We start from the raw sequence: 10411 nt of genomic DNA, 5'->3' as shown, positions 1-10411 counted from the left end.
AAAGGATCTGAGAGATATGAAAGGATCTGAAGGGATCTAAAATATATGAAAAGATTTGAAAGGATCTGAGGGCATCTGAAAGAATTTGGAATGGTCTGGAAGTGTCTGAGAGGATCTAATAGGAACTAAGAAAATCTGAATGAACCTGAAAACATTCTGAAAGGTGCTAAAAGGATAAGAGAGAGGCCTGAAAGAACCTAAAAAATTCTGAAAAGATCGGAAAGAATTGGAGGTTTTTGATTTCTTTTTTTTATTTGAATAAATCTTGGAGTACCAAGTGTTTTTTTTTAATAATTTGGAAGTATCTTTGAGACCCCTAGTGCTTTTATGAAAGAATTTAATTAATTCCCAGGCCCTTAGTCGTTTTATTTATGAAACAATTTGAAACAATTTGAAAGAATCTACAAAAATTTGAGAGAATCTGAAACAACATAAAAGAGTCTGAAAGGACATGAAGAATCTGAAACAATCTGGAAGGATCTGAAAGCATCTAAAAGGATAAGAGATGGTAAAAAGGAAAAATTTGTATAGCGAAATATCGATTTTGCAATTAGACTCCGCCTCATAATTGCAAAATCCATATTTCCTTGCCAAAATGTACCATTTTAACCATTGTCTAAGACCAAATATAAGCCCCGCCCGCCCGCCCTAACTCAATTCTGATGATTTTTTTATTCGTCGTAAGCCAAGAGGCGGAGCTTAATTGTAAAAAGCCTTAATCTTCTATCAGAAATTACCATGTAAAATATGTTCTTAAGTAGTCGTGTTATAGAAAGAAAACTAAATGTCGTCTTATCCTATAATAGGTACTAGCCCCACCCACCCTCTCTTTTTTTAGAGGCCTAAATCAGTCTTATCCTATCTAGTTAAATGTACCATTTTAACCGTGTTCTAAGTTTCTTGTTATGAAAAGATGACTATGTATATTAAAAAAACAAGGCAAATATAAGCCCCGCCCGCCCGCCCTATGTCAGTTCTGATGATTTTTTTATTCGTATTAAACCGAGGGGCGGGGCTTAATGCAATAATTGTATTTGTCTACAGGAATTTACCATTTTAAACATGTTTTAAGTTTCTTGTTCTGAAAAGACGACCACGTATATTAAGAAAAAAAGCAAAATATAAGCCCCACCCACCAACCCTATGTATATTCTGATGATTTTTTTTATTCGTCGTAAGCCGAGGGGCGGGGCTTAATGCAAGAATCGTATTTGTCTGCAGGAATTTACCATTTTAAACATGTTTTAAGTTTCTTGTTCTGAAAAGACGGTCACGTATATTAAGAAAAAAGCAAAATATAAGCCCCACCCACCCGCCCTATCTCAATTCTAATGATTTTTTCTGCAAGTTAAGAAAAGAAACACTATATTTTTTGCTCAATACGTTTGAGAAAATAACCTTAAAAGTATTGAAATAATTGTAAAAGCAGGGAGTCAAGATAAAATCTGCATCACCGATGTACCAAAGACCAACACAAAAGAATTAGAACGAAATACCAAAACATTAGATAATTCAATAAAGAATGGAAAAATCCACTAATTAAAATTAAACTTTTTAATGTATGTAGTAGTCAAGTTGTTGATAAGTTTAAATTCCGCGCCAAAAATTTGAGGTTAAGTCCGACCTATTTTAGCGCCAATTTCGAAAACGCGTTAAACAAGATCAATAAAAACCAAAATACAATGCACATGCACTTTATTTCTAAACATAACTACAACGACAACAAGACAACGACAAATTCACTATGATTCAGACACCAAAAAGGCTTCCTTGGTCACACCCAGCTGAAACACAAAATACTTTGTCTAGACATTCACACTCAAGACAGACTTACAGCTTCGGCCTGATTTTTCACACAGGTAGCCATCAGGGACGCCGTTTCGCACCGATCATCCGTAATTTTTTCTAGTATAAAAAAAAACAATAAAAATCAAATTGAAGAAAACCCCAAGAAAAACGTACTTTGCTCTTCACAGGTGTCGATAATTTGCAAAATTTTTCCGTACAAATCCGCATCCATGGCCTTAATCTCGTGGAAAGCGTCAATTGCTGCTTGTTTATCGAAAGTGCCATCGGGTTTCATCTACAAAACCAAGCTAAATTTAGACACACAAAAAAAATTAAAAAAATTCACAGACCATTTTGTAATGTTCGTAGAAACAGGCGAGGATGCATTTTGCGGTGTGAGTGCTGGGAGGAATCTCATGGGCAATGAGTTGAGCCATGTCCTCTAAACAACAACAACAACAACAATAATAAAAAATAAAAAAAAATTGATTGGTTTACCAGGTGTGGCGTTTTCTTTCTGGACACAGCCGTTTCCAACTACACTGACTTTCTTCATGATCTCTCCATACTGCTCTTGAGTTAGCTTCAAGACAACGTTTTATTAACAAGAAAATTTCGGCACAACTTACCACTTACAGCGTTAGCTCCGAAAACGAAAGCACAAATAACCACAAAAGTTTTCATTTTGTTCGATCTTCTTGACTCGACGACTGTGCAAACCCTGGCGCACTTTATATAGCAAAATTTTTGCAACGTAATTTTTTATTCGTTTTTAATTGACGATAATCAAAAAGTATTTAGAGGCGCTTTTAATTTTTGATGAATCACGTTTATTTAACATCATCTAGCCTTATAAAACTAATAATTATAGTATTGGCTACCTTCCCAGCGTACAACTATGATTTTAGGACATTAAAACCTAATTAATTGTCTAAAATTAGGGAGCACAGTGAGTAATTACGATCTACAAGCCAAGTAATCGACTACGAAGAATGTATAGTTGGTGATTTTGACTACGCGGTTTAGATATAATCGGCAACCATGATCCAGTACGTGCCGTTGAGGACCGTGAACAACAAAGGGAAGAAAATTCGGCTAAATCGGTCTATGTTAATGGCCCTATTTCTGGCCCTTTGGGCTGGAGTTTCCACCGGTGGCGGCTTGGGGACCCCACTTAACAAAAAAGAGTTTTCTTTGGCGGCCATGTCGAAAATGGTTTCAAGTTTTTTTGGTGGTGGTGGGGGTTTGGGTAGATCCGAGTCGCCTAGGACAATGTTCACCAAACAATATTCCATTAGTGCCATGAAAACGAATCTAGAAAACAAATGTCAAATTTGAATTTGGCGCCAAATTCAAACTCACATCGTGCACACTGACATGAAGGCATCGACTGCTTTTAAATACGAAACTGGTGGAAGAGCGGCTTGACTTTTGGCGTGCTGAGTCGACAAAGTTAACAAAGATGTCACTCCAAGCGTCACTCTAGCGGGAGCCGCTTCTGGTTTAATCCAGAACGAAATCCACTAAAAAAAAAACGCTATAGCAACGATTTTATAAAAAGAGGTCCTACTTACTGACATGATCACAATGAGACAGGTGGGTATATACGTATGAAAAAGATAGTACCCTAGGCGACGCTTTAGTTCGAAAACTACCTCCAAACAGGTGAAGTTCCCGGTGGAATAGACTTGAGTACAGTCGGCTGTGTGGTTATGGAGAAGAGCTAGCTGGGGTAGTTCAATGTTTTCGTCTACCACTAGTGGTACATCGGGGTCCCATTGGAAGATCATGTCGTCGGTAGTATGGGACACTATATACCATATGGGTTGAAGTGTGTAAATAAATATGTATACATAGTTCTTACAACTTTCCATCTGCAACTTGCACTCCTGCGTATCATGTGGATAAATCATAAAATTCATAGCACAGCTCAGCCGCAACGTCAATCTAAAACCCACCAATCAGACACCGCCACGTCCCCCGACTCCGCCCTTACTTCACCATATACAAAATCGTCTTATCCTTATACAGCCACATGTAATGATTCGGAATCGTCATAGTCTGAAACGTCACCGATTTCGCGTTCTTAAAGAACGAATCCGGCCTCCACATATTCTTCAGCCAATCCACTTCCAGCAACCTGTACTCTGACGTCATATTCTCCGGTAGTCTCAACCGGTGGTCTTTCCAGGTCTGCGCGAAGAAAATGTCCGCCGCGTACGTCATCGAGCCCTCGTCGATGCTGTCCAAGCCCATCACGGTCACATGGAAGTAGACCTTGGTGGGGTTGCCGTCCTTCTTGGGCGGGCGCATTTTGTCGTACTTGATGGGGTCCTCGGGGAGGATGTCATTGATGGTTAAGCCGGTGCTAAAAATAACGATGTAGGGGTAGATTTTTTACGGGGAAACACATACGTTGATTCTTCACGCTCTAGTTCCGCTCGTTCCGCAAATTGCTCGTGGTAAAAATCTAGAGGGCAGAGGCTGGAAATGGTAGAAAATGTCTCTAAAGTTATGCTGTCGGGGACTAAAAGGGTAATTGATGCGGGTGTTATGCTAAGTGGCGGCGGCTAAATGGGGAAAAAATTCCGATACCGGGAATTGAACCCGAATCTCCTGGGTGAAAGCCACTAGACCATATCGGATGTGAGTGACGTAGTCTGGTGCCATTTGTCCAGAAAAATGTCTAGCACGCTTGGAAATTTAGTGTGAAAAATTGTGTTGGCAACGCGGCTGTCAGTTTTAAATAGCTGCAATGCCAACATGATTATTTTAAAAATAAATTTCGTGGACTACGAGAGGAATTTCTTTGATTGATCTGACTAATAATAACTACGATAGGTCAATCCTGTATAGTTACAATTTTTAATCCGTAAAAAACAAAAAAAAAATAAATAATAAAAAGGGAATTCCGATACCGGGAATCGAACCCGAGCCTCCTGGGTGAAAGCCAGGTATCCTAGCCACTAGACCATATCGGATGTTGGGAAGGATAGCCAGATGCTAAGAATTCTTTTTCAAACTATTTTATTTACGGAAATAGATTATACAAAAACTAGTGAATATTTTTATAGTCTTAAGTGGGATTTATAAACTTGCTGCATTAAAGTTCCCGTTGCAATTGCTGTTCCCGCTGACGTTGCTTTTCGAGCTGAAAGTCGTCATTTATAAATTCCATTGCCAAAAAAGCAAAATGTAGCCCCGCCCACCCGCCCTATCTCAATTGTGACGATTTTTTTATTGGTCGTGAGCCAAGAAGGCGGAGCTTAACTGCAAAATCCTTATTTTTCTACGAGAACCCACCCCTACCTGCCCTGATCTAAATAGCAATTAAGTTTTTATTCGTCGACAGACCTAGGGGCGGAGCCTAGTTGCCAAATCCATATGTTCTTAAAAAAAATCTCCGTTTTGAATGTGTTTTGAGTTTCTAAGAATTAAAAAAATCATCACAATTGAGATGGGGTGGGTGGGCGGGGTTTATATTTTGCCTTTTTTTCTTAATATGTAGTATTCTTTGAACAATACGATGCTCAAAAATATATTTTTAATTTCTTGTAAAGAAATAAGTATTTTGCAATTAAGCTCTGCCTCCTTTGTACATGGTGAATAAGAAAAATCATCGCAATTGAGATAGGGTGGGTGGGCGGGCTTACATTTTGCATTTTTGTTTTAATATATGTAGACTTCTTTTCATGAAACTCCGCCTTATAATTTTAAAATCCATATTTCCTTACAAAAATGTACTATTTTTACCATATTTTAAGTTTCTTGTTCTGAAAAGATGTCTATGATATTTAGAAAATAAAAGGCAAAATATATGCCCCACCCACCCACCCTATCTCTATTCTGATGATTTTTTTCATTCGTCGTTAGCCGAGGGGCGGAGCCAAATTGCAAAATCCATATTTTCTTTAAGAATTTCTCCATTTTAAATGTGTTTTACGTTTCTAAGAATAAAAAAAATCTTCACAATTGAGATGGGGTGGGTGGGCGGGGTTTATATTTTGTTTTTTTTTTTTTCTTAATATATGTAGTATTCTTTGAACACGATACTCAAAAACATGTTTTTAATTTCTTGTAAAGAAATAAGTATTTTGCAGTTAAGCTTAGCCCCATTGGTTCACGGAAGATAAAAAAAAATCATCTCAATTGAGATAGGGCGGGTGGGCGGGGCTTATATTTTGCCTTCTTTCTTAATATACGTAGTCGTCTTTTCACAACAAGAAACTTAAAATATGTTTAAAATGAAAAATTTGTATAGGGAAATATCGATTTTGCAATTAGGCTCCGCTTCATAATGGCAAAATTCAAAAAAACAAAAGAGAAGCCCCACCCATCCATCCCAAGCTCATTGTTGTGAATTTTTTATTCGTTGTCAGATCGAGGGGCGGGGCTTAATTGCAAAATCCATATTTATCTAAAAGAATTTACCTTTTTAAACATATTTTACTTTTCTTGTTGTGAAAAGAAGACTATACTACACATATTAAGAAAAAATGGCAAAATGACAGAAAATTTCAGTGTTTAAAATATGAGGGTTTTGGTTAACAGGTGATTAAATAAAATTAGTGGACCTCATTATCTCTACTAAAATTTTATTTTCGTGGAATTAGTGCTGTCAACCAGAAAAATGTCACCCCTAATTCAGGGGATTTTTCTTCAAGTTGGCAGCTCTGCACACTACTGCAGTTTGATTGGTTGAAAACCCAACGGTAACGTAACGGTGAACAGCAACGTCAGCGACAAGTTTATAAATCGACCTTTAGTAAAAATACTGGCGACATAAATATATTTTTTAATTATTGTTGTATGATTTATTGATTCTAAAACTGTTGACATCCTACAAAAAATTTTGATAAGAAATTGCAGAAAATAATAACAATGTTGATTGCATCAATGGTTTATTGTTTATTGATGATTAAAGTTGGAACTTCTAGGGGACAAACCCTATATACAAGGTGAGCCACTAAGTGCGCTGTCCAGTTTTCTTGAAATTTTTGAGCAATGGAATGATTCACAAAAAAAACAGAAGGATTATTTTTAAAATCTGTGTTATAACATTTATGTGGTAAAATGTAATTAAATTTTCATATACATGTTTACAAAATGTTTTCAGTTTTTTCAAATATTAATTAATTAATTAATAATAATAATATATTTTCTATATTTACAGCACTAGATTAGAACCAATTACAAAAAAAACGTTTCCGATACCGGGAATCGAACCCGAGCCTCCTGGGTGAAAGCCAGGTATCCTAGCCACTAGACCATATCGGATGTTGAAGATTATAGCCAGACGCTGAAAGTTCTAGCTTTTGTCTCTAGATTGATAACATTTATCAATTTAGGTATTTAATCTCAACTCATAAATCAAATTACCTTGGAAGAAATGTTCACCGAATATTTCACTTGTCTAACTTTTTTATTTATGGAGATAAATTGTAAAAATCTGTGTATATTCTATATATGTGGTGAATATTCTTAGTGGGTATTTTTTTTAAATGATTGTTGAATTATTTAGTTGTTTATGAAACTGCTGACTTCATTAAAAAAAAAAGGAAAACAATTTACATAATAATAATACGACTAATCTGCTCGATGGTGAATAATTAATGAAAAAAGTGGGAAGTTTTAGGTGAAAAACGCTGTATATTAATAAATATAGTAGCCAACAGAGAATTTACAAAATAAAATACACTTAGATCTTAGATATAATAACTTTTTTCGTGTCTTAAAAAGATAATTCATTTCAGAATTTATAAAGAAAACTCATTTTAAAATTAAATTTTCTGGCGAACTGGATATTTTAAATTTATGGTATTTAAGCACAATACATTTTTAATCAAAGTATATTCGCCTATTTTGCCAGATAAATCCTATTTAAAATGTACAAAATATGATGAGTTTATACTTGCGATTTATTTTTAATATAAGTATAATAAATATATTTTAAATTTACTGATACAGGGTGTCTCAGAAAAATTAATGACTGAGTTGTTAAAAAATAAATATCCAATGAGATTTAGGAATTTAACTCGTTATAACACCTTTTAAATTTAACAAATTTTTACAAGTAGGGGCAAATTCAGTCTTACCTTAGCAAGTGCTAGCCCCCCCACCACCCGCCCCCTACTTTCTGAAGGTTTATGTTATGTGCCAAAATCAGTCTTATTTTAGCAAGTACTAGCCCCGCCCACCCGCCTCCTACTTTCTGAGGGTTTATGTTATTTGCCAAAATCGGTCTTATCTTAGCAAGTACTAGCCCCGCCCACCCGCCCTCTATTTTATCAGAGGGTGTGGCATTTGCCAAAATCAGTCTTATCTTAGTAAGTACTAGCCCCGCCCACCAGCCCCTTACTTTCTGGGACTTTATATCATTTGCCAAAATCAGTCTTATCTTCGCAAGTACTAGCCCCGCCCACCCGCCCCTTACTTTCTGAGAGTTTATATCATTTGCCAAAATTACTCTTATCTTAGCAAGTACTAGCCCCGCCCACCCACCCTCTATTTTCTTAAAAGATTTATCATTTGCAAAATCAGTCTTATCTTAGCAAGTACTAGCCCCGCCCACCCGCCCCTTACTTTCTGAGAGTTTATATTATTTGCCAAAATCAGTCTTATCTTATCAAGTACTAGCCCCGCCCACCCGCCCCCTGCTTTCTGAGAATTTATGTTATTTGCCAAAATCAGTCTTATCTTAACAAGTACTATCTTCTGAGAAAATAAAGGGCGGGTGGGCGGGGCTACTAGAATTTATGTTATTTGCCAAAATCAGTCTTATCTTACCAAATACTAACCCCGCCCTCCCGCCCCCTATGTTATCAGAGGGTATGGCATTTGCCAAAATCAGTCTTATCTTAACAAGTACTATCTTCTGAGAAAATAAAGGGCGGGTGGGCGGGGCTACTACTTGCTAACATAAGTCTTATTTTGGCAAATCACATATCCTTTGGAAAATAGTGGGTGGGTGGGTGGCACTAGTATTTGGTAAGATAAGACTGATTTTGGCAAATCACATATCCTTTGGAAAATAGTGGGCGGGTGGGTGGGGGTAGTATTTGGTAAGATAAGACTGATTTTGGCAAATCACATATTCTTTGGGAAAATAGTGGGTGGGTGGGCGGGCGGGCCTAGTATTTGTTAAGATAAAACTGATTTTGCCCCTATTAATCTTGTAAAAATTTGTGAAATTTAAAGGTGTTAAATTGCAAATTTTCATAGTAACGCGTGCAAACAGACACACCTTTAAAAATCCATGGGTGTCTTTGATCGTGATTTTTATTGATGTCTGTATAAAAGACCGATTTGAATTTAAATTTGTACACCGAGAAATACGCCAGTCTACAAAAAATTGCCTGATGAAACAAACCGGTTTAAAAAAATTTTAATCACTGGATTAGAAGCAACCATAAAAAAAGATTCCGATACCGGGAATCGAACCCGAGCCTCCTGGGTGAAAGCCAGGTATCCTAGCCACTAGACCATATCGGATGTTGAACCGTGTAGCCAGACGACGAAAGTTCTAGCTTTTATCTCTAAATTGATAAGAATTATCAATTTAGGTATTTAATCTCAAGTCATAAATCAAATTACCTTAGAAGTAATGTTCACAGAATATATCACTTTTCTTTGTAACTTTTTTATTTATGGAAATATATTGTGCAAAATCTATGCATATTCTACATATGTAGTGAATATTGTTGCCGTGTTACTAAAAATAATGGAAATATTTTAAAAAATTATTGCTAAATTATCTAGTAGATTACAAAACTGCTGATCAACAAGACGAAAATTCTATGTATGTATTTCAATTTTTTTATTGCTTTCTTGGAATAATCCATTGCTAAAAAATAATTTCGTTTGTTAAATAAATAAATGGTTTAAAAGTACAAAAAAAAAGCTTCCGATACCGGGAATCGAACCCGAGCCTCCTGGGTGAAAGCCAGGTATCCTAGCCACTAGACCATATCGGACTGTGCTTGTACGTAGTCCTGCATACCATGTGCGAGAAGTTACGCCTTTATTAATATAAAATTAATCACCTGTCTACACTCACTTGTGAATGCACCTTTAGTTCATTAACACTGATGACTTCATTGGAAGAAATTTAGAAAAAAAAATTCCGATACCGGGAATCGAACCCGAGCCTCCTGGGTGAAAGCCAGGTATCCTAGCCACTAGACCATATCGGATGTTATTTCTACGTATGCTACTAATACTATTTCTAGTCAATGATTTTGATCTACACCACACACACCTATACCCCTTTTCTACTTACGCTATATCCGCATTTAACACATCGCAAACAATAACAAAAACAAAAATTAACAATTTCGAGCGCATTTGCCTCAGTGCACTAACGCATTTTATCGTAAAAATTTAACCAACACCCGCCAAACTTCCCTTTTTTACATGGTTCGCTTAAGCTTGCGTCTCGGCATCTGCCAGAATAAAGGAGTGAAAATAGCCGACTAAGCGATAAAAAGGTTGTGAAGCCTTCTTATGCACTTTGAACCACCCCTCTCACCACCCCAAATTACCGGATGCGGAGGATCGAGCATCATTATCGTCCCAATCAAGTCCTTTGTTTGACTTGCGCAAGTTATAAAGAAGCAGATGAAAG

At 36.6% G+C, this 10411-nt stretch overlaps 2 protein-coding genes and 5 non-coding genes across 8 annotated transcripts; all 7 read right to left on the bottom strand.

Moving 5' to 3' along the window:
• Nucleotides 1-1666: 1666 nt before the first annotated feature.
• LOC135140896 (uncharacterized) lies at nt 1667-2768 on the bottom strand. The gene is made up of 6 exons (XM_064071637.1): nt 2425-2768; nt 2287-2371; nt 2139-2230; nt 1963-2083; nt 1835-1905; nt 1667-1784 (listed from the first exon to the last, which is right to left on the bottom strand). Exons 1-6 carry the CDS (start codon nt 2470-2472, stop codon nt 1743-1745), a joined length of 459 nt encoding a protein of 152 aa, XP_063927707.1. The 5' UTR covers nt 2473-2768; the 3' UTR covers nt 1667-1742.
• Nucleotides 2769-2810: 42 nt separating this feature from the next.
• LOC135140895 (glycine receptor subunit alpha-2) lies at nt 2811-10245 on the bottom strand. Of its 2 annotated transcripts, XM_064071635.1 has the most exons (7): nt 10067-10245; nt 4204-4272; nt 3785-4156; nt 3653-3735; nt 3363-3598; nt 3151-3311; nt 2811-3102 (listed from the first exon to the last, which is right to left on the bottom strand). In XM_064071635.1, the coding sequence occupies exons 1-7, from the start codon at nt 10129-10131 to the stop codon at nt 2811-2813; spliced, it is 1278 nt and encodes a 425-aa protein (XP_063927705.1). In that variant the 5' UTR covers nt 10132-10245. The 2 variants fall into 2 exon arrangements, with proteins under 2 accessions (XP_063927705.1, XP_063927706.1); XM_064071636.1 differs by lacking the exon at nt 4204-4272.
• Nucleotides 4698-4769, bottom strand: Trnae-uuc (transfer RNA glutamic acid (anticodon UUC)). Its single transcript has one exon. It is a non-coding gene; the product is annotated as a tRNA-Glu (tRNA).
• On the bottom strand, nt 6994-7065 carry Trnae-uuc (transfer RNA glutamic acid (anticodon UUC)). Its single transcript has one exon. It is a non-coding gene; the product is annotated as a tRNA-Glu (tRNA).
• Nucleotides 9208-9279, bottom strand: Trnae-uuc (transfer RNA glutamic acid (anticodon UUC)). Its single transcript has one exon. It is a non-coding gene; the product is annotated as a tRNA-Glu (tRNA).
• On the bottom strand, nt 9690-9761 carry Trnae-uuc (transfer RNA glutamic acid (anticodon UUC)). The gene has a single exon. It is a non-coding gene; the product is annotated as a tRNA-Glu (tRNA).
• Nucleotides 9909-9980, bottom strand: Trnae-uuc (transfer RNA glutamic acid (anticodon UUC)). Its single transcript has one exon. It is a non-coding gene; the product is annotated as a tRNA-Glu (tRNA).
• Nucleotides 10246-10411: the final 166 nt, after the last annotated feature.

The sequence above is a fragment of the Zophobas morio genome, unplaced genomic scaffold, assembly GCF_036711695.1.
Source record: "Zophobas morio isolate AGI-343-1 ecotype UQ-CSIRO unplaced genomic scaffold, CSIRO_AGI_Zmor_V1 ptg000041l, whole genome shotgun sequence".
NCBI lineage: Eukaryota > Metazoa > Arthropoda > Insecta > Coleoptera > Tenebrionidae > Zophobas > Zophobas morio.
The sequence above is the reverse complement of the archived record's forward strand: the minus strand, read 5'-3'. Positions and strand labels throughout refer to the sequence as shown.